Source organism: Vanellus vanellus (genome assembly GCF_965231255.1).
Source record: "Vanellus vanellus genome assembly, chromosome: 20".
In the NCBI taxonomy this organism is placed as follows: domain Eukaryota; kingdom Metazoa; phylum Chordata; class Aves; order Charadriiformes; family Charadriidae; genus Vanellus; species Vanellus vanellus.
The window spans coordinates 4,591,702-4,615,603 of NC_138925.1; the positions used below are offsets into that span (position 1 = coordinate 4,591,702).

A 23,902-nucleotide genomic window follows, 5' to 3' on the forward strand; every position below is an offset into this window, starting at 1 on the left:
CCAATCATACTTCCACAACATGCTCTTAGGACAGGTGACCAAACTATGCACAAATATGGGATACAGCAGATCCTCAAAGAACAATATGTCTCATTGGACTGCACTTTAAATCTTCACCACAAGGCAACAGCTCTCAACTTTATACTTCCTCATCCCCCATTCTCTAGTACCCCCCTTCCTTTAACACATGCTCCACTCCTCTTCACATTACATCTTTCCCCGACATAGTAGTTTGCCACCCCTCCCACACCAGCATCTTCTAAAGCAGCCAGACTAAAACAAAGCTTCTAGCACGTCTTAGTCAAGTATTTCTTATGTTGTGAGCTCCATCTAGTGATAGAACAGAAGCCTTATCTCCAGCCAATCTTGATACTGCATGCAAGGTATTTTGAGCTGGACACAAGGGATCTGGGATTGAACACTGGGATAAAAAGCCTTTCTGCCTGTTGGAATTTCCCTGAAGACATCAGTAACTACAGTTTATCAACATCCCAGAGTTGCTGTGCGGCATAGGCAGTGCAGCTAGGTAGAAAGCTAGAGGAAAACAGGGTGAAACATAGCCCTGCAGCTTCGAAGAGGACTGCCTTTATATTCATCACAGCAATAGTCCTGGCAATTTTCTGCAATGAGACGGATCTCCCACCGCAGTCTCCTATTACAGCGGTCAGTAGCCAATCCTTTTTTAGCAGTGCCTTTTCAGTAGTTACACACTGAATGGGCTGGACTCCTCGTGTTGCAGAATGGTGCTTGTGTATTTGATTGAACCACACCGACTGCAGACCTGAGGTGTTACTTCTAACCATCTTCTGTAGCAGCAGAGCACTTGGGCTTCCTATGCTGCCAGCCCAAGCCTTTCCATCAGCACTTGTTAAAGTTGAGCAACAGAGGCCAATAAAAAGATGTCCGAGAAGAATAAAGCAGGCTTATTTCCCTGCATATCTGGCTGCCTTCGTAACTGCATGTAACACAGACATGCAAAGCATAGCATCACGGGTGAGAGGACAATTTCAGTAAGAGTAAAATTTGGTGGAAGCTCTCAGCCTGTTGTGGGTGCCATCCCGTTTCTCTGCAGGGTCAATGCAGCATCTAGCTGGGTGTATGCACAGAAGCAGAGAAAGCCACAGTTTTCTCACTTAAAGACAAGTTTCTTCAGCTGTGAGTTCTCTCTTCCCAGAAGTTCTATCAAGTATCCTCATTTTTCTAACACGTGCCAAAAAAAGTTTCACAGTAGAAGGATGCTAAGTGCTTTCTCTGAGTCCAGAGCTCTCACAGTGCAGTCTGCTTATAGCAGTCTCTAGACAACTGGAGAACCTGAGGCTTCAAGCAGAGAGGAAAATGTTGCCTACAGAAGAAATGAGCGTAAGATCTTACTATTTGGTCTTTGAAATACCCATACCAACCACTGAACTTCACTATATTAGAGACAGTGAGGTACTATTTATGGAGGGAACAGACACAAAAATGGTATGGAGGCTAGGGAAGGGGACAAGGATCCTTTATATGGATCCTGAGATCTTTCCAATTCCAGGCACAGCATCTGTAGACACAAGGCCAAGGAAGTCCCTAGCATATTTCTCTCTCATTGCCTGCTCAGAAAGCATTTGCTGCTGTATCATATTTCATTCTGATTTTTGACCTCTTGCTCCCACACACTACTAACGAGCTGGCATTGAGGCTGACACACTTTTGGAATCACAGGCAAAGCTCTGAAAATCTAGGAGGATTAGATTCCCAGCAGGGGATGAAATACAGCTACTTGGAATAAGACAGAACTTTGTTCTATGCCTGAAAATCTCCAAATTGTCTCCTTTCCTCAATGGCCCTTCTCCACTAAACCCTCAACCTGCAGTTTCCATGGAGTTATCTTGTACTGCTCGGTTGCCTCTTCTCTCTTTTTGAATCTTTTGGGTGGATTTTGGGGGGAGAGCATGCTTTACCTACTGTCTAATCCCCTGTTAGCACCACAGAGTACAGGTCATGCAACATAAAATATGCTGTGCTGTGTCTCAGCATTCCTGGGCACAGCGTGGCTGCCTAAGGCTGTTGGCCAGGCCCCAGTCCATCAGAAGGACTCAGTGCTGTGCATAAACTTCAGTGAGTTCTGACTCAGACCCCTTTACAACGTCAACTGTAATAAAGGAATGCAGATACAAAGAGAAATGAACATTATGCATCCCCCTGCTGCTCTCCCCAGGTGTCTCCCTCTTTGGGAGACTGGCAAATTTGGTTTCCTGGAGATATTTTACTGGGTCATCAGCAGGGAACAAGGAGCACAAATCAGATTATTTATTGCAAGCTGAAATCGCAGAGGTTCCACAATAAATTGGAGTGCAATCTCGTTTACCTGCTTTATCCCATTCCTGCTTTGGAGTAACAATTTCACAGTCAAATCTGTTGTTTAATATTTAAAATGTTCTCCTTCCCATTTCCTCTATCGAGGGAGATCATAATACTCTGAGACAAAGTGTTCAACAGATTCTCAGACTGCAGAAAAATAATATAAATCCCAACCAGATAGTTCCTTAATTTCTAAAGATAATAATTTACCAAGACATTCTCAGGAAAAAGAAATATAGATATATCTATATCTTTCTATATATCTATCTACAGTGTTTAGGATTTCATCCCTCATTTTTGTAAAATTCATGAAAGATTTATGAGATATTCAGCTACTCTGAGTTCCTGGGATATTGCTAATAAACCTTCCCCTTATTCCTATTGTTACATCTCATCAGCCCCTCAGCCATTTCAGGGTTTTGAAGCATACAGAGATTCTTTTTTGTTGAAGTATTTTAATATCTGCTTCCCTAAGATGAACATCAAGTTTTGCTACTCCGTCAAGTCCATCATTTTCCAATCTCCCATCATAACTTAGAAGACAGGCAGACAACACATTAATCCCTTGTTAAGACAGGAGTGGAGTTAGATGGGAGGAACTTCTGAAACCAGATAATGAATCTCTACAAGTGCTCCAGCCTTTAAAGAATTAAGCAAAGGTAGCTTTTCCTGAAAGTAAATGGAAGACTGTTATTACCACAAAGGACATACTGACGCACTGCCAACATTTACCTCTGCCACATAAAAGTCTTCAAAGGCCATTGAGGACCCATGCAAGTATAAGTCTTGTGCAGCAAAAAGAATGCTGAGATTTTAATTTTGTTGACTCTTCCCCAAGAAACTAATATATTTCCATGTCCTCCTGTCCCCCTGCCGCTACTCATTCTCAATTCCTGAGCAATTCATACAATTAATTTCAACGAAATCTATGAGTGACTGCAGATAAGACACAAACTCCATCCTTGGCAGACCACAGGTTCCCCTATTCTGCAGACTCTCAGAGCTGAGATGTAATGCTTGGTCTAAGTCCTACTCATTTCCCAAAGGTAAGCTGGCATAAGAAGGATGTAGCTGCCTGCATTCAGCCACAAGACATGCTCGTTATCACTCCACAATGTTTAAGGTATTTTCAAAAGAAACCAAACAACAAATCAGAGAAACTCTTCTCATGGTTTCCCCAGGAAAGAAAACAAAGTTAACCCCATCAAATACACTGTATTACCTAAGACCTAGATTTTCCACTTTAAGCTTCCAGCTCTCCATGTCATAGCATCAAGGTCCCCTCCAGGCTATGGTCCGAAGAAACTGATGCCCAAGTGCTGTCCAAGGTCCAGCAACATAGCCGCTCAGCCTTAATAACAGAAACACAGAGACATTCTCCTTGTCAGAACTAATATAGAGATATATGCAGCTTCTCCAAGAGGCTTCAGTTTGAGCAGATTCTCCAGAGCCCACAGTGGATGAGCCCTTTAGATTTTAATCCTTTTGCGTTTTAATCTTTTTTCTTCACAGTCTTATCATGCACTGCAGAGTTTCCAGTGATTAAGCCCACAACAGAAGGAGGTAAAATTCCCCTGTAGACAAGAGCAGAACAAAAGAAAGGAAGTCCTGGTTCAGCCTCTTGTCAGCAAGCCCTTCCCCAGAACCAGGCCTGGGGAGATCACCTAGTAAAACATCTAAACTTCCATCTTAATTAATGACAAAGCTTTCATCACAACAGTATCTATGTACCTCAGAGTCTTAACAGATGTGTCAGGACAATGCTCTGGCAAGATGAGAGCTATTATCCCTATTTTACAGAGGAGGGACTGAGACCAGGAAAGGGAAACATCTGATCTACTATCAGACACAAAACCTACTATTGAGCAAAGAATTTAACATGAGCCTGCAAGCTGCAGACTAATGCCTTAACCACTAGCTGCTTCTATAATTTACCTTCTAAACATAAAACCCGGTACGAAGAAAGCCTTTTTCTCCCTCAGTAACACTTTGTCTCTCTTCTCAGGACAGATCACTGCAGTGGGCATAGACTTGCACTGAGTTTTACTGCTTGAGGCTCTCAGTGCTGAGAATCCTCTCCCACAACACATCAGTGTAGTTTTTACTGGTGACAGCAACATTCAGAGCATCAGCCAAGCAGATAATGCATTATTACGGATTGACCCCATAGCCTCATAATTTCTGTCTTCTCTGCACCCAAGTGATCCAGTTTGGGGCCATCCAAACACATATTTATGCACTATGAGACAGCACACATATATGTCAGAGCATATAGGTACAGCACAATCTGAGCAGAGTAATCTTCCTGTCTGATGTTGCTGTGACACAGGCATAGCAGGAGTTCATGAAAGCAGAGGGACTCCAAGCAGAACATAGCCTGGGGATTAAGGAGCCAGCTTTCCACAACCTTGTCAGAAATCATGAGAATTAAGAACGATTGGGATTTTGCTTTCTTTTTACTCAGAGAGCAGTGTGTTCTTAATTACAGTTGGCAGCCACAGTGGCCACCTCATTTGGCTTTGTCAGGGTTGAATTCAATTACATTCAGAAGGGAAACAACGTGCCTTCCTTAAATCCAAATCACCTTGGACATGTATCCAGAGAAACCCTGGACAGCTGCTTCCTTTGTGAGGAGTTCCAAGGAATAGAAACAGTGTAGTGGTAAACTCCTTCAGGCTCAGAGATTTCTCAATGCATTTTAGCAAAGAATGATCCTTTATTGCTCTCCTTACCTCTAATCCCATCTTCCCTCCTCCACGAAATGAACAACAAACAAAAAAAGTAAAGGACTAGCAAATAGTTTCTCTTCCTGGTTCTTCTGTGACACCACCAATTCACTGTGTGGCCTCGAGCAGGCAGCTTCCGCATACTGCTCCTAAATTCCCCTCTGGCTAAATGGAGATGTGTAGCAAAGCTGAGAGGCTGCAGGCAAGCGGTTATCCTCCACTGGAAAGAATCAGAACTAGTCAATCCATGTATTACAAGTGCATTTATACTGGCATTTAAGAGAGATTCTCCTGGATGTTTTAAAAGCTGCAAGAACTGGATTTTACATCTCTTGCCAGATGTAACAGTCACACCCTAGAAATCCTGTTTTTACAGTGTTACCGATTTCTTCTAGTTAGGCAACATACTGAGAGAGAAATACACCTACACATGAGACAGAGATCAAATTTGGGAGCTCTCAGCTGCTTTTCTTCATGGCACCACAGTACTTCCTTTCCGGCATTTAAAAATAGTCATAGCATAGATTGTCTTTGCCTGAGTCTAGGATTTTACTGAGCAGCTGTGAAAAAATTTAGCTAAATCTAAATCTTGACAAAGATCACCCCTTTGTATCTCAGAAAAATAGGTCCCACATTGTTTCATTCTGGATGTTATTTTCTTCTTTCACAGCAGATTATGCACAGTAAAGCTTTGGAAAGCCTGCCTCTGTTCCTGCCCACCAGCATATTGGATACCTCTTACATGATCTCTGAAACGAGCACTATCAGACAAGTCTCATAGTGAATCCAACACAGCTGTAATTTCAAAGCCTGCAAATAGAGAAGACAACCTGGGAATCTTTGCTAGAGCAGCCTGGAAACTGTGAACAATCTGGGTCCCTTTCTTACTAAGCAGACTGTAGCAGAAAGATGCTCCTTACATCTCTTGCTAGCAATAGGATCTGGCTACTACAAAGAAAGGCACTGAAAGTTCAATGACCCTTGTAGAAAATCTGAAGATAACACAACCTAGAGGAGATAACCAGGACTTGCCCTGTAGGAATTCTTGTAAAAAAATCTAAATTTGCAAATTGGGACCTCTTGGCTATAGAGGCAGCTATATAGAGGTTATCTAGGCAGCTCAAGAACCAGCAGAGTTCATCTCTGAGGTCTGGCCTATTACTCTGACCCCCATCCCTGTAGTTGTCTGCCTGTCAGAAGGAGGAACTTTTTATCATTCTCTCCAAAACTTTCTAACACAACTAAGACCTTGATGCATTAAAATGGAAAGAAAATAACCTGCACCAAATCTTTCGACAGAAAACACCAAACAAATTTAGTGTTATCCTCTATATAGCATCTCCGTTCATTCCCCTTTCAACAGCCCTGGGAGCTGCTGGGATTTTAAGCACTCAGCATACCTAAATGTAGACTGGAGGATGGGAGGGTGTCCTGGTTTGAAGCACAACAGCAAGGAGAGGGAGGTTGACAAGAACAGCAAGAGGGATGCAGGTGTTCTGAGCACACAAGGTTTATGGATGACTTATTCAGTAACACCCTATCAATTATACTGATGCTGTCTCAGCTGGATTAACTCCTGGTGGACAGGAGGCAGTTGGGGAGATGGATTCGCTATTCTGTCTGTCATGATCAAGACCAGCATCCCCCACTCATTCAAGCAGGTACATGTGTGTTCTGTCCTGCAGAGGAGATACTGACAGCTTCACAAATTTCTGCAGGAGTCCGACGGCCATCTGCTGCTTTCCTACCTGATTTTTTTGGCAGGTCAGTGTAGGGAGGCTAGCACCACTGTTTCACCCTCAGTGCCATACTACTACTGCTGGTCTGGCACAAACTCTTCATGCCTAATTGCAGACCACTCCCTAACTCAGAAAAAGATGGGGCTCAAGTCTTTCAAAAGTTTTAAACAGCTACCTAGAATCCACTGCACGCGAGATGAGCAGCCTCCATGCTGCGTACAAAGTACTTTGAGACCCCTGGAGGGAAGGATTCCCACGGGGCATGGTGTTTATAACAAGCACAGCACCACAGACAACATGAATCACCACACACCAATGTCACAGCCCCTTCAGTAAGTTCCTAAGCGTACAGTACAAGAAGCAAAAAATGATGCCTGCCTGTTTTATCTTCAGCCCTCCTAGCTGGTCCGTGTCATCCCTTGTTTGCTGTTTGTGAAGGGAGTTTTTATTCTTGTGGATTTCTGTTCCTGCCTCTGGATCTAGAATAATCCCATAATTGTGATGCCAAGCAGCGCCTGAAGACAATTTTATCACAGTCTGTATAATGTGTAAATACCATTAAGTTAGACGGATTTTCTCATTAATTCTCCGTCCCAGTGACAAGCCAGGAATTAACACAATTGATTTTCCAGTCCCTGCTCATTATCAATCATCCAAGAACTTAGTCACATCTCATCTGTTCCACCTGGGTCCCAGCATTTATTTGTAGACTTCAACATATATTAAACTAACAAAATACAATAGCCATAGCAACCTCTGTGCTCAAAACGCAAACAAGAACAAACTATGTATGTTCCTAACTCCTTTGGTAGGAAACTTCCCACTATGTACCACTATCCTACAAAGAATAAGCAGTCTGCAGGTTAAGGAACAGCCCATTGTACACTGCCTGTTGCGCTAATATTTTCCATCTTGCAAACAAAATAAATGCACACCTCCCTGTCACTCGCTAAAACCTTAAAGAAAACAACAATTCATAGGGTGTTTCCTGGGGGGGCTCCATTTGAAATTAATAGAAGCTGTATAGTGTTTGCAAGGGACCCGCACAATTCAACCCAAATTCTTCCCATTACTCCCCCTGAAATGCTTCTGACTTTGCCACTTCACTGACTGCAGTTGGAGTGCTGCCCTTCAGCTCCTCAGCAAGGGGAAAGACATGCATTATCTGACTCAAAAGGTTAAGAGAAGTGTCCTCAAACCAGGACAAGAAGAAAGAGAAAAAACTGGGAAAAAAAATGTGTAAAGTCAAATGAAAAAGCAGTAAATACAACATAAAACTTTTCAGCTCTAGAACATGTTCTGTAAGGCTGCAAATGGAATTTTGCACTCTTGAGCTTTCCTGATCTCCTTCATTACCATGTCCTTGGACCAGGAGTGGAAGCCTGGCTTATACAGAATTTTCTGCAGAAATCTATAGGTAAGGTGGATACTGAAACAGCAGTCAGGCAAATGCAAGCCCTCTGTTATGAAACAGATGTGCTTTCAGTCCACACAATCCTCACTAGGCCTCTGTATAAAATGGAGACTCTTTTGGATCACATCTTATACTCCCATTCCCTTAGCTGTATCCTCAATCTCTCAAGTATTCCCGTGCTTGTTCCATGTCACACCACTGCACTGGATTGTATATTGTGTAAATCTACCCATTCATCTACCTGTACCTCACCCAAGAAACAGGAAACCCAAAGAGCCACACATTTTTTCTGTAAATAGAAACAAGTAGACTGCTGTAGACAATTAATAGTTCTGAATTCCCCTTACTGAGGGCATCTACTCTTCTGGCATATGCAGTCAGAACAGGATTCATAGACCAAAATAATCTCTCTCATCCATTGCAGAAAGAGATGTTCACTCTGGCTATTACAGGTTGGTAATGATGAGTGCTGAATGCTTTTGTTGTGCTAAACTGTGGAGGCAAACCTCTTCTTGACTCGAGAATGATTTTAAACCTTGTGAGGCAAGTGCTTATTCAGATGCTCACTAATATCAATATAATGAGGCAGCTGCCTTTTATCTGCATTTGCAACCCCATCTTCAATTTTGTTCTTGTAGATAGTTCTAAGTCCTGAGTGAGGAACTCAGTGTTGAGTTCCGTAAATCAGACCTGAAATAGTGGGGAGGAAAGAGGAAAGTCTCCTCTTAGGCATTTGAAGTGAACAGTTAGTCCCACAAGCTCTCTGCCTCACCCCAGAGGGCCTGTAAATAAATGTAGTCTTTTAAAGCCATCAGCTTTCTTTGGCTTGTCTGGATCCAGAAAGTACTCAAGACAGGCTCAGAGATGGAATTATCACTAGATAATAATAATCTTTATGGAAGCTATTTAAGAGTAATTCTAATATTTTTTATTAGGTGACTTTTGAAACTTCCAGTGCAGGGAGATGGTACAGGTTTGGAATACTAAGCAATCTGGTGGCTGTTTCTCCAGATAATTGGATTCCTAATCCCTGAAAGGTTATGATCTCAGTTTACTCTGCTGGGACAGAAGATGCCCAATTAGTCTTTTATCACATGATCCAGTGCAGGCTCCGGCATTGCCTGCAAGAGATAGGCAACAACTTTCAAATCATCACAAGAGGGAAAAACTAAGGATGTTACAGATATGGGAAGTCAGGCTCTGATAGATCAGCTTCTGTCTTGTGTTTCTCACTGCAACAGAGTGGGACATGCCCTTCTCCCAGCTGCTGTAAAACAACAGCTCACAACATCTACAAGCACGAAGGATGATAAAGTCCATTCTCTAATGGGCGCTGGCTGGCTAGCTTGGATGCAAGACCCTGCTCCTGTCTAAACAGACGGATAAATACCTCTCCAGCTCAGATCTGGCAGCCCACCGTGAAATGCTCAGATGGTAAGTTGTCTAGGTAGTATTGCTGCTGTGGTGTCAGCTTTTTTCAAGGTTATGGCACTGAAAGGCAATAGCATTAGCAGAAAAGCATGGGGGATGGGAAGGTGTTCTATTCTTTATAGAGAACCCATATTAAATCACAAAATAATCTCTCAAGGACTGTGAAATGTTTGGCTGCAGCACAGAGGAGCTTGTAAATACAGTGGAACCAAGCTAGCTCTTGTAAAACATCTTCACAAATGCAGAACAAAACAGAGAGCAAGTCAAACCCACTATCCCCATTGCAGCAGGAAATGAACAGAAAACATCGATTGGCTTAAATCTAGAACTAAAAAAAAAAAAAAAAAAGAAGCCCAAATCAGCAACGGTTTGAAAGGATCACTTCACAGAAGCTAATGAAGTTCATAGTCCAGATTAAATCTGGTGTCTTCTTGGTAGTATCACTGCTATCAACAACCACTGAATGTTTCATGCAAGGACTCTACCAATGAATAAGGAGAAGGAATGTGCCTCTGGAAAAGAGAGCAGGCTCAAGGAATTGCTCATTTCTGAATGAGACACTAGACAAAGACTGGTGTCAAAAGAGGAATAAAGATCATGGACAATCAGATAAAATGATGTCACCTTCCAGGCTGTGGCAGCACAAGGAGCATTGCAAAACGAAAATTCAACCCTTGTGCTTCCTGGAAATAAATCAAAACCCACTGGTTTGTTAAGATGTGTAAGGCTTACTGCACACAGATGATTTTGCAAGTTAACTACACCTTTTGAGCAGGCAGGGATCTTGCGTGAATCCTCTCACACACCAGTGCTGTCTCATGGATGACATTTTGCTGTTTTTTTTCTAATTCACTGCAGGGCACAAAGGTGTGCACTACATTAGGCAAAAAGAGTTTCTAATAAGTGTGCTAACAGCCTGCATGAGGAAAATACGGACTTTTTAAGGTTATACTGGAAATAAAACAAAAAAGTCTGTCAGGAACCAAGACTCTGTCCTTTATCAATGGCTGAACTCATTTCCCCCTGCTGCCTGGTAAATACATCCATTCACATGTAACTAGTTTTATGGCAAATTTCAGATTGGCACAGATTTTTACATCCCAACCTTGAACTCTAGCAAGCACAGAATCCCAATTGGTGAGGCAATAAGATAAGCTGTGCAGCATCAGTCAAAGAGCCCTGCTCCAGAACAAAGCACAGGGACTAACATTAGGTGAGGCAGTGAGTTAACATGGCGTCAGGGACAGGGGCTGAGTACAGCGGATTGCTGTTAGCCAGGTCCTCCACGATCAGAAGGACTCCTGGCACATCCCAGCAAGTCCTAGACAGCTCTTCCAGGTCTAGGACTATAGAAACCTCTGCCAGATAACCTCAGCCCTATTCTATTCCCATTCTTGGTTTCGCCTATACAGTTCTTCCAGCTCACTTCAGTCCTGCCTTGCAACCACATATACATGCTAGTCTGTCCATCCTGGATGTCTACAGTGAGCACTGATTGAAATTATATTCATGGACTAGGCAACAAGCCAGAGGACTCTCTTTGCTGTCACTCATTTGGCAGTGACTTGAACAATTTATAGCAAATTGAAGTGTAAGGACTTGATAATGAAACTATTTCATTTCCATCTCTGATTCAGCTGCCACCTGTAAAACTGCAGCTAGGAATGGGCTCTGGAAATGCGTTATAAGATCATTAGAGCTCCACCAGGTACCGCCTTCATCTTTATGCCTTTACTTCTGTGCCCAACCACATCAGCTTTGTTATTGTAAACGACTCCTCCTCTAGCTGGTCCCTGAACTGATCAAGGACCCCAGACTGGTTTATTACACAAGGACACAGAATAATGAAGTTGTCTCCATCTTTTACAGACAGGTATCACGTGCATAGTTCAAAGCTCTCAGCACTCAAATGTCCTTTTCTGTCCAAGTGGGCTGTCACCCCAGTAAAGGGGAAGCAGTGCCTGCTGGAACACCAGTCTCCTTGGACAGGTGTTTCACATCAAGGACAAAAAACGGGACACAGACTGTGTTTGGCCAGTGACATTTTACAAATGCCTGTGCTAGTATTGTGAACAGCTCTCCTGTCACAGGAGCCAGTTTCTGACATTCACACCTGGATGGGCACCATTTGATGGTGGCCCTTTCCATCAATGTCAGCCCCATCCCCAAGGTGCTTTACACTACTATTTCAGCCAAACTGTTCAAAGCCACACAAGTTCCAAATGCAAAATTTCTATATGCACCACCATAGCCTGACAATTTGGGTCAACTTTACTGTTAAAGCTCTTGTTTGGCAGATGGAAATTGAATGGTGTATTTCCACTATTCCCATTGCAGGGTAGACATTTCTACTGCACTGCCTCCCCGGGACACAAATTATTCCCTGCCCCTTCCCCATACACAGACAGGGCCTCACAGAATTTCAATTTTCAATTTTTTTTTTCCCCCCAATTTCTTAGCAGGGAAGTGGTGACTAGGATGGCCAGGTTTTGAGTGTAAGAGAAAGATCTACAGTAAATTCAGTTTTCCCTAGAAAGTACCAAGCCTTGCTCAAGTAAATGCTGAAAACATTTCTTCCCTTTAACTTTTCTTCCATAAGATGCCTTTTACACAAGTCAGAATGTAATGAACATTCTCTTCCATGCAGAAAAACATACAGATCTCTAGAAAACAATCTTTTTTTTTTTTTTTTTCTCCTGTGGGTTAGCTTGCTACAGAGATTGATATTCTTCTTTTTCTGTCTCAATCCTCGGGAGATATTCAGGGCTCCTACATTACTTAGATGCATTTCTTCACCATCTGGAGATGAGTTAACTCTCAATGGGAATGTGCATCACTTTCATATGTGTACATACATTCAACCCTTCCTGACTCATAGAAAGCAGAAACGTCTTGGTGCTGCTGCCTTCAGCCCAGTACTCTTCTGTCGATAGGTGTATCTCACATGTATCTACTGATCAGGGACTGCAGAAAGGGACAGAGGAATTTAGGACCTGACTGTTTCTGGCCATGAACATTGTTCAAAACTGGAGACTCCTATGCACACACATACAAAAGGAACCGACCAATGTCCTGCTTAATGGTTTCCCAGGACATAGTTCTGCAGAAGACAAGGAGTAGGCCAGTAGACAAATACATGGGACTTGCAATCTCAGAAGGCCCATGCAAAGTTCACACACTGGAGCAAGTCACTTCCCTTCTCCAAATCCCAGGCTCTTCAGTCATAAGAGTCATACCATCATCTTTGTGAAAATGCTGAATATCTCTGGATGAAGCACCACTACATAAAAATGCTAAAATTCCCTACATATAAGAGATATTTTTTTCTCCAGAACTCCTGAATTTCCACATATCCTCTTCTTATGCAGGGATTCTGACAGAAGCACTAAAAACCTGGAATAGTTTAGGTTCAGCTTCCATGTCTCATCCTTTCTTTTGCATTTGAGTAAGTTAAAATCCTAGGATCAAATGACCTTGAAAACTAGGTAATTTGGGATACAGATTTTACAATTCAAGCTATCACAGCTGAAAGGAGGACAGAAGTAGGGTGTGCCACCCTGACCCACTATCGCTCACAGAACAGCATGTGATTCCTGCCTTATGAGGTAGTGGAAAAAAAAAGAAAAATCTTTTGGCACAAGGTAAGACAGGATTTCAGCTTCTGAAGTTCATTAATATGTAACTGTTCTCTCCAAGTCCCTTCTTTATCTTTCCCCTCAATCCTCCTCTCCCTGTCCCTGTACAAATGTTATTCCATCTTTTCCTGGAAACCTCAACTGCAAAGGTCTGAAGAAGCAGTGATGCTGCAGGGGATTAATGCAGAAAGGAACTTTATAGAAAGCCTACAGTACATCACTGGGGAGGAAACTTTGTGTTTCTGGGTGGCTAAGAACTAATTTAAGGAAGAAGAAAGACCAGATGGAGAATGGTATAGCACAGCACCAAGTACACTCTTAAGGCTTTATTTAGCTCTAGAACACACAAAAAAAGTACATGAATCTCCAGCATGTTATTCCCAACCTCTCCTTTATTTATATCGACCAGAGCTAAGACTCATACAGTAGTAGAGCTATCCCCCAGAGGTTAAAATATGACCCACCTGTGGCATACAGTGGCTTTATGCCATACAGAACGTAATTTATAATCTATCTAAAGTAATTCCATCAACCCTTGCGACAATGGCTAAAAGACTGGGAAGAGCCACGAGGATGATCTGAGGGCTGGAGCACCTCCCCTATGAGGAGAGGCTGAAAGAGTTGGGGCTGTTCAGCCTGGAGAAGAGAAGGCTCTGGGAGATCTTATTGCAACCTTCCAGTACCTAAAGGGGGCCTACAGGAGAGCTGGGGAAGGACTTTTTACTAGGGCATGTAGCAATAGGACGAGGGGGAATGGCTTTAAACTGGAAGAGGGCAGGTTTAGATTAAACATTAGGAAGAAGTTTTTCACTTTGAGGGTGGTAAGGCACTGGAACAGGTTGCCCAGAGAGGTTGCTGAGGCCCCATCCCTGGAGGTGTTCAAGGCCAAGTTGGACATGGCCTTGGGCAACCTGGTCTAGTGGGAGGTGTCCCTGTCTATGGCAAGGGGGTTGAACTCTATGATCTTCAAGGTCCTTTCCAACCTAAACCATTCTATGATTCTAAGACGGTTTATTAGGCCCTCTTTCCATTAGGTCAAAGTCTGAGAAACGGCTTATTTCCCACACTATGATGATGTTTCACAGCCTTATTTGCAAACATTGTGTGAGATGTAAATTGTCTGTATTTGCCCCTTATATGGAACAGGCATTCGGTTTATTCCTTTGCCACTAGTAAGTCAGCCAATTCAGGGAACAGGCCGTCTTTTTCGCTTACTAGGATACCTGAAAACGTGCATCATCTTATTCTTTGTGCTAAATCAGTGACAAGTCACTGTTTCCTACACAAATTGAACCACTGACTAAAAGAAATTTCCATTCTACCCTAAAAGAAGGGGCAGAAAGTTGACTCTAAACTTTATTAAAATTGCTGGGCTGTTCAGCATTTCCCAGGTAATGAACTAGAACAAAGAGCAGATGCCAGGCTCTCGCACCTCAGCACCTAAAATCACTGCCAGACCAGCAGAGCTGCCCAGTACAAGTCTAGGACAAGACATCTGAAAGATGCCAACCAAGAGTTAGACTGTAGGAGGCAGACTCTAACCTCTTCTGCTGTTGCTGAGGTCCCATCACTTTCAAGCTCTTAGAGCAGCATGCTAGATCCTGTGTTTTAGCAATGTTCTCACTGCTTTCCTTGCTCCCTCACAAACTGCCTATGTGACATATCTCTCGGCCAGCATGTTTATCTCGATTCATTATTGACAGAGCCTTCTGATTAATGAGCAGATTCTCCTCCTTGTTGTTTTCATGAGAAAGCAGCGCAATGGTGCCATAGATTTTTAATTCTTCAAACCACTCTGGCCTTTGCAGCCTGATGAGAAGTCAGCAGTGGACACTCAGGGGTTATGGTTTTGTTCTTTTTTTTAAAAAAAAAAAAAAAAAAACAAACAAAAAAAAAAAAAAAAAAAAAACCAAAAACCCACATTTGGGTCTTCATGTGCAGAGGTTGTAAATTCCGGTGTGTGAACTTCTGTCCCAAGACAGTGCACACGTGAAGTCTGGGACAGATGCCCAAGCGTAGGTTTCCTTCCAAGGGAATACATACACTTGGTCAGTAACCCACTGTACCTGCAGATCAGCGAGACTTGAATGTTGAAGCAAGTCACACTCTTTCAACTGACCCCAAAGGAATGCTGAACTATGTCCTTCAAGTATTTCTCATTCAGATAAATCCACGTGGCCACTGAAACATCGGGATTGTAACATGAGCTTTCCTGTGATCTAACTCTATAGAAAGGCTAAGAAAGGATAAACACTGAAGTATTAAGAGCTATCATCAGAAGGTGTAAAAGAAAACTTGATAAACGTGTTCATTTTGGGTCTTACTCTGAGTTACATAGAAGAGCAAAAACCTTATTTCAGACAGTAAAGCGTGGGCATTATTCTATCCAGTGCTGGGCCTGCTTCCTTTAGACATAAAGCTACAATAAGCCAGATGTGCTGAGTTTTAGCAAAACTTAAACATCTTTAGCAGTTCTGGGAGCTATAGATTTTAACTTAGCTAGACAATTAGCTCCACCTTAAAATGAAAAGTAGCTTTAAAAAGCCAGAGCAGCATTTCATTCCTTAAATACATAATTCAACAGGTGCAAAACTCCAAGTATAAAGCAACCAAAGGTGATTTAAATAAAAATAATCTACTAGTGACCTAAAAGACAAACCAATATGTGAGGGGAAAGGTCTTGTTATTAACGTACCAGACTGGAAAGAAGAACTCTAATGTACTCTCCTCCAAGGAGCATGACTTTGATTAAACAGCAGTGACTCAGTCTACTCACCCAAGAAACGGGGAGAATATAGTCCAAGGTCCTAACAACACTATGGAAATATTAAGGTTTTCCAACACTGATTCAAGATGTGAGTGTTAAAAGCAATTGACTGAACAGAAGTAGATTTCACAGGGTGTGCAGACACTGCATTTTTCTCCCCCCACAGGACTGTACTACCCACAATGCACAGCTTGCCCACACTCTTTTGAAAGCTCAGCTCTCAGAGTCTGACCAGAATAAGCTTATTAAGCCATCAGCAAAGGCTTTAAAAATGTAAGACAGAGCTGACTGGCTTTCTTTTAAATGCCCATTTCTGCCATTACCTGCCTGGGCCAGAAGCATCTGTCAAGACATAATCTGCACATTAGAAATTCATCTACAGCCATTTACCTTCCATGTTGCCTTACACCAGAGGAGACCCAATGAGGTACAACCAGACAAACACTAAAAAATCTTGCGAACACAGCTAACTTGAATTCCTGTAGAGACAAAAAATGAGGTAGTTATAAGTACATATTTGGAAAGTCTCCTTTCTCCATTGTCCTGAAGATTTTTGATCCACTGGCTGTAGAGGGGGAAAAAAACCCCCAAAACTCCAGCTGTTGTGGCTGTAAAAAAATCTTCCCAAATACAAAGGAAGTGCTGACCAATGCAATCACCTGAGGCTGCACAAGCCTGCACAAGCCCTAAAACCATAAATGAAGGAGGGACACCTCTCCTTCCTCTTCCAATAACAATACAATCTGCTGCAGAAAACATTTTGCCACTCAATAAATTAAGTGGACCTATGATTCTGGATCAACATTGTAGAACAGCAGAGGAGCAGCAATACTAGAATCTGGTCCACCACTTCTCTGACAGGGAATCAGGGTTTTTTGACTGTGGAACAAGGTCTAAGGAATAAGGACAATCCTAGCGCTCTGCAGTGGCCCTTGTTCTCTGCCTGGCAGAGGATCTCTCAGCCCCGAGCACAGGTACCACAGGGTGCTGCAGCAGTGGTGGAAGAGCAATGCTGCCATCTGCGGACAATCAGAATTACAGCCTCCACCCAGGCAGGCACTGGACAGAAAGGTGTTCAACATTGTATGAATATCAAAACTCTAAACACTTTCTATTCGAGGTCCAGTTTCTTTAAAGTGAGTTTAAGATGACTACTAATAGACTCTGCCTGCTACCAGGACAAAACAGAGTGTGTTATAAGAGCAAGTGTGGAACAATTATAGTATTAACAAAGCACCCAACATGCTGTCTTACTAAAGGATACTCAGCAGACTGGTTTCTGCAGTTTCAGAAAAGAGCTTTGTCATATTTCTTCGGAAGGATTATTGAGCACAGCCCATGTGTACCTGCATGCCATGCTATTCTGCATTTTATCCTCTCAAATTATCTCCAAATGCTATGACCTTGGGGCCCACTCTGCACCTTGGAAAGGCTAAAAAAATATTTTTCAGGTCTAGCTGTCTTAAATCATAGAATGTCCTGCAAACCCAAACAAGAAATCACTTCAAAGCAGACAGTGATAATAAGATAGCATTGCAGGTAAAAGCATTAGCTCCACAATGGTTTACAGTCACTAAACTTTACTGCAGGAACTTCTTTCATTCTCCTGCTCAGATGGATTTTAATCTAGAAGCAAAATCTGAAATCATTATGTTTCACAAACCTCTCACATATCAAGCCTTCTTTGTATCTGTTTTCAGCTACGTGCATCACAGACAATAGAGGTGGCACAGCCAAGAGGTTTCTCAAGAGTGTTCAAACCACTTTAATCAGATATGAAAAAGAGCCAGAAAGCATCTAAGACAAATAAGGCTTCTTAGTCTCCTTAAGCTAATGGTACATGCACTTGTATAGTAGATTGTACCAGAGGCCAAGACACAAACATTTCAAACCATGCTTTAGGCTCATTTATGACACACACAGAGGAGGCATTGTGCTGTCACAGTCCTATGGAGCAAGTAAAATAACTACAAGTCAGGAGCAGAGACCGTGGCACTGAAAGAATGGCAGGCCACACAACTGAGGATGAAAAAGTCCATCTTTATCAAAAAGATTAAAAGTCCAGCTGAAACCTCCTTACAAATGCTGAACAGTACATGACACAGAAAACCGCAAAGAAAATTCTGCTCATTGATGAAAATATTGAAACTACTCTGAAGTCTGCCATTAGCATAAGATGATCACTGCTGCTGAACTTTTTACCTGATGACATGGAAGGACAGGACTATATGATTCATAAAAGGACTCCTACCAAAGAAGAGTATGATCTTTTATGCACTTACACTATAAACACTGTGGACAAAGACCCTCCTTCTGCCAGGAAGATGCTCTAATATATGTGCAAAAATACAATTGGAGAAATATAAAATAATCAAACACAGCACAATTAACAGAGTAACATTCAGACACTTTATTGTATAAGAAGAAAGGCCAAGAGGTGCTTTAGGACACATTAACAGATGGGCTACAGATCTGTTCGTCTACCAATGCAGACTCATCACATTGCAACACAGCTCATCAAGACAGACCTGTAAGACATTTTAAAAGTCTATATTCAGGGAAAGTAGCATGGAACAGGAAGGAGAGGGGTAGAGAAAGAGACCCAGCATCCTCATCACAAAACAAACCAATAAAGGAACCTCTCTTATGACTCAATGTCTATGTGGAGATTATTTTGGTCTACTTACATTGGTTAAGTCACCTGTTAGGTTAGTTCATATGTAAAATGTTTTCTAGTACTAACATGCTTTTTGGAAAGCACACAGAGATAAAGCACTTTTTACTTTCAATGCTGTCTATAACAACGATGTTGGCTCAGCATCCCTGTGAGGTAGGCAAAAATTAGCTGTTTTCTGAGACACAGAGAAGTTAAATGACTTCCTCAAAGCCATGGTGAAGAATGTGCTGTTTTTTTATTAATACCTTAAGAACGTGGAATGATAGTGTTTTTCACAGACAGGGAATTGGAGACAAATGGCATCTGCTAGTAAGGAATTACTGAATTTTCATCTCATTCTTACTATTAAAATGCTTTGAATCCCTCCCACCTTGAAAAGTGTTCCACAAACATATACATGTACTAGTGAGCTCTTCCTTCATCTCTGTAACAAAAAGCACTGGTCCTTTCCAGCAGTAAGCAGACATCCTACACAGGGGGCTTTTCCCTGCTAGTAAAGGATAGCCTAGATCTTTCCACTATTAAAATTGCAGCTATCAAAGATACGAGCCAAGTATTAGTTACTTTAAGGAATTTAGCTTGAGTAGTCTAGTTCATGTAAAAGGAGTAGAAAAAGATAACTATCCATTCGTTTAAACTGATAGCTACACAAAAACAAGCTATCATAAAATAAAGAACGCAGCTGCTACAAAGGGTAGCAACAAAGCCATGCTGGGATTAACCTAATAAATCCACATATCCCCAGTTACAAGGTTAACAGATTCACCAGCTCAGTCCATATCCCCAGGAAAGCTATTGCTTTGCAGAAAAGTGAAGTGGGTCTCAGAGCCAGGCTCTTCGTTCTTCTGTAGGTCCACAGAGGAGTAACAGTAGATACTGTGGTGTGTATGTCTGTATTGAAAACAGTTTCCAAAACCTTCTAGATGATCTCCCTCCATCCAGCTGAGCTGAACTTCTGCATTTTCTGCTCATGTTTCTAATCCAAACAACTATTTTGCTGTAGAAAGCAGCACACAATTGCTGAAGTCCACGTCCTCTTGTCTTGTGCCTTGTCAGATTGGAGAGATCATTTGCCCAATTTTAATAAAAGATGAGACTGTGGCTCATAAAATACTCCTGCAAAGAATCCTTCCCATTGTCTACAGCTCAGCTGTAAAGCAGGAGACCAACAGCTGGGTAACACTGGATAACATGAAGCCATAAAAACAGTCGCATAACTATCTATACCATGTAATCTTGTATCATCAACTCAGCTTTACTACTGTAAGTACGCTCCACTAATACAATACTTCAGATGAACACCACAAGGGCATAACTTACCTATGACAGATGCAGGATAACACTGTGCTAGTTTATTGCTCAGGTTTAAAAGCCCTTCATATAGTGGGTCAGCACACTCCCATTTTGTTCAAAAGCCAGGTTATGCTCCAGGCACCAGCATCCCTAGTTCAAGACCTATATCAATTCCTCTGAAGCTTTCCACAACTCCTGTAAACAAACTCTTCACCCAAACCCTGCATACAGGAAACAAATACTTTGTCTTCAACACAGAATTCAGTTGCCACTGAGCAGCATAGTATAGATCAAATTCATCTTTGCACTGGAAGTCGCACTTTTTCCCAGTTGTGTTTGGCATGTTTTTCACATTGCTACATAATTGCTGAAACAATCAGTTCTCCAAATGACCACATGAATACCAAGTGGCAAGATCTGCAGGAGAAAACAGAACACCACCATAAGGCGGGGGGGGGGGGGGGGGGGGAAATGGTGACGTTCATTTCGAGCTAACTTTACATTTAAATGTGATTCAGTCACACAGACTCTGGACACTGTTAGAAAATATCTTGTTAACAAAAGTGGGTTTTTTTCTTGTTTCCAGTCCTAATTTTTATGCATAGCCAATGCAATAATCCTGATTTATTTTTTTCTAACACTGTACCTTTCTCCTTTGCTCAACTGAGCTTCTTTTTGGGCTTCTTATAGTAAGACATTTGACTGTAATACTCCAGGCCTCTAAATAAACAGAGGATGACAATTGAAAAAAAAAATATTTTTTTTTAAACTAAGAATTTTTCTTCCACTCCTGTATCCATTAATCCATATCCAGCCAGAGAAATCTGGCACTCTGTATGTTGGCTCCCCCTTAACTCCAACACTGTCATTTCACAGAGTAAATTCTAAGCAAATGCAAAGATGGAAACCACTTGTTTTTCTATGCATTGAGGGCTTTTCAGTTGCGTGATTTGCATTTACAGCTTCAGCTTTCATAGCAGAATAGAAATTTACTGGTTTTGGCTTAAAGTTTGTGCCATGGGGTATTTGTGCTCCAATTTAGCACCAACATCCCACAGAGATACATAACTTGAAATTTCTAGACTCTAAGGACCAAGCAGAAGCAACAGTTATTGATTTAGTATCTAGTGCATTTCAAGGGGCTTGGAAATAAAAGCTCAAAATTTGTCTAGGGAAAAAAAAAAAAAAAACAACAAAGCTTAAAACATACAACAGATGAACTATGCTCACAAGGGAGTGAAGTAATAGCACCTACATCATTGTGATGCTAAACATTTGGCAGTGTTTTCTGTTTACCACACAGGAGCCACTGGACTCCTTGACCATGGTAAGGAAAGGAGTCATAAGAGCAACCACTGTGCTTGTGAAGGGAACATAGAGTTTGTATTTGAGGCTCAATCTGACTTCCATCGAGTTAATGTTTCCTTCTCCTCGCGTTGCCTTGCTCCCCCGAAGCAAAGCTGCACAGTTCACCCTTTCCAAAGAACTGACAAATCACTTTCTTGAAGTTTGTTGTACAAACTAACCAAGACCAGAAATTATAAAATTCACAGACAACCAACAGTTCAAGATGGTCTCTCCATTCTTCCCACTGTCCATAATGGGTCATCTACCCACATCATCCACTGTTAATTGGCATTAATACTGAATTGCGAGGCCTGACTCTACAGCTCTTGTTACAGTTTGGGCAGAGCACCAGCTGGTGCTAGCGTAATACCGAAAACATAGAAAAGCCCCAAGAGGAGATTGAGTTTGGCTGTCCGCTGAGGAATTTTGTTGAAGCTCTGACTCCGAAACTGCCTCTCCAGTGAAAATGCCATCGGGATCGTGAGTAGCGGCAATGCCATGCTGATGGTATAGCGTGTGGCCAGCACACAGAAAATCAGGTAGGGCAAGAAGAGCAGCACGGTGTAGAGAACATAGGAGAATGCAGGGCCGATGAGGATAGCCAAGGTGACAATACCCGCCTGCCGGTCAGACTCCATGTCTCGTGTGTTGTTGCTGTGCAGGATGGCCTCAGTACTGAGGGCTAGTGGGATAGCGTAGAGCAGTGGTGAGACAGACAGATAACCAACCTGCACAGCATGGGCAAACATGACAGCCAGGGGCCCAAAGGTGATCAGGATCACCACGTCTCCAAGTGCAACATATTTAAATCCAATTCCTGTGGCAAGACACAAGAATAAAATGAAGCATCATCAAACAACTCAAATGACAGAAGAGAATGGATAATATAACAGAGAAGCCCTTCCCACAGAAGATGACCAACGCACACGTAGCTGTGGCTGAGAAGCATATTTTCTCTTTTTTCCAAAGATAATAAAGAAAACACAGCTTCTGAATTTCTCCAGTCAAACAACGTAAGAGAAACTAAAGGCCAGATTCTAATACCCATCCTCGCATCTAGAAGTACCTATTTCTGCAGAAATCTATAGAAATAAGGTACTCTTTACTGTGATCGTGCATACTAGAACCTGATCCTGAACAAATATCTAAAATGCTCAGAACAAAACACAAAACTGACAAGGTTCTTTTAAGGAAACTAACATAACTGATTGAAAGTTTGACAGTTTGAAACGGAGTTTGTTTTTCTTTTCCTAATAATTATGTTTTTTATCTACCCAACACAGGAAGCCAATAAAAATATTCTCCTCTTATTAAGAACAAACACAAACTGTTCTACATTCACAATGAAACTCCATCTAGAGAATAAAACCAAAACATTCCAAAGCAAAGTAACAGATTCCACCAATGCAAAAGAACATATGCAATCAGCTATACTGCTGAAGGATATGAAATACACATCATGAAAAGGTTCAGCAACAGTTCTGATGAGCACCTAAAGCCGTATATGCAAATAACAATGTCTCAACACCACTTTCCAACTGAAGAACTCAGTGTGTCTCTTCCCACACCTTCCCACAACAATCAGTGGCAAAGAATACAAGTTTATGTACCAGTACTCCAGGAAATACCACCAAATATTTTATGGAGGTTAACTAGATAGATCACTTGCATCTTCTAGAAACCCCTGACAAGTCAGCTAATTCTGTCACATTTGCATTCAGATTCACAGAAAACGGCACATAGCGCTTACCTCCAGTATAAAGGAAGGAGCTGGACAGTCCTCCAAAGTATATTAGGGCCAAGTGCTCCAGCTTGAGTGTTGAGACAGCGTAGAGCCCAGCAGCACAGATACAGCCCACAGTATAAAGGAAGACTCCAAACCGGACTACGTCCTGAGGCTCCAAAATCTGATCCACCAGAGTCCTGTCATCACTCTTCTTGTGATCGATGCCTTTGGAGAAGTCGTAGTAGGTATTCACCAAGTTGCCGGCTCCGTGCACAGCCAGGACGGTCACGGCGCTTCCCACCAACAGCCCTGGGTCTAGGGCTCCCTCAGCCCGGTACGCCAGAGCGCTGCCGAGGGCCACGGGGGTGAGGGAGGCACTGAAACTCCAAGGTCTGAGCGCCAATACATAGGCCGCACACTTCTGCCTCCAGGTACCGGGGGGGGCCCTCTCCGCGCCCGCCAGCGCGGTGCCGGCGTCGTTCCTCTCGCTCCCCCGGGGGCTCTCGGCGCTAATACTGATCTTCTGCACCAGGTCTGCCGGCCCCATGCTCTCCCTGCCGCCCCGCCTCACAGCAGCACCTAGAAGGGGAAAGGCCGCGCGTTAGCCTGTCCGTCGCTGTGGGGACCGGCGAGGAGGGAAGGGGGTGAGGGGGGTCGCCGCCGCCACAGCCGTGCCTGAGGAGAGGCGCGCGCCGCCCTTACCCGTCTGACGGCCGCTTGTCTGGCCGCGCGCGCGCCCCAAGCGCCAGCGCCCCGCGAGCCCCAACCGCCGGCCTACCGCGCGCCTTCGCCCAACGGCCGCTCCCGCCC

The 23,902-nt window shown here is 42.7% G+C and overlaps 1 protein-coding gene across 1 annotated transcript in view; it reads right to left on the minus strand.

Moving 5' to 3' along the window:
- Positions 1–23,639, minus strand: part of LOC309680111 (protein dispatched homolog 3) — a gene marked incomplete at both ends in the record, with an annotated part of 143,498 nt that extends 119,859 nt beyond the window's left edge. Inside the window, 2 exons of the mRNA XM_082493619.1 lie at positions 22,095–22,183; positions 23,117–23,639. Of these exons, the coding sequence (XP_082349745.1) occupies positions 22,095–22,183; positions 23,117–23,639 (612 nt within the window). The remainder of the gene's footprint in view (positions 1–22,094; positions 22,184–23,116) is intronic.
- Between the last annotated feature and the right edge of the window lie 263 nt (positions 23,640–23,902).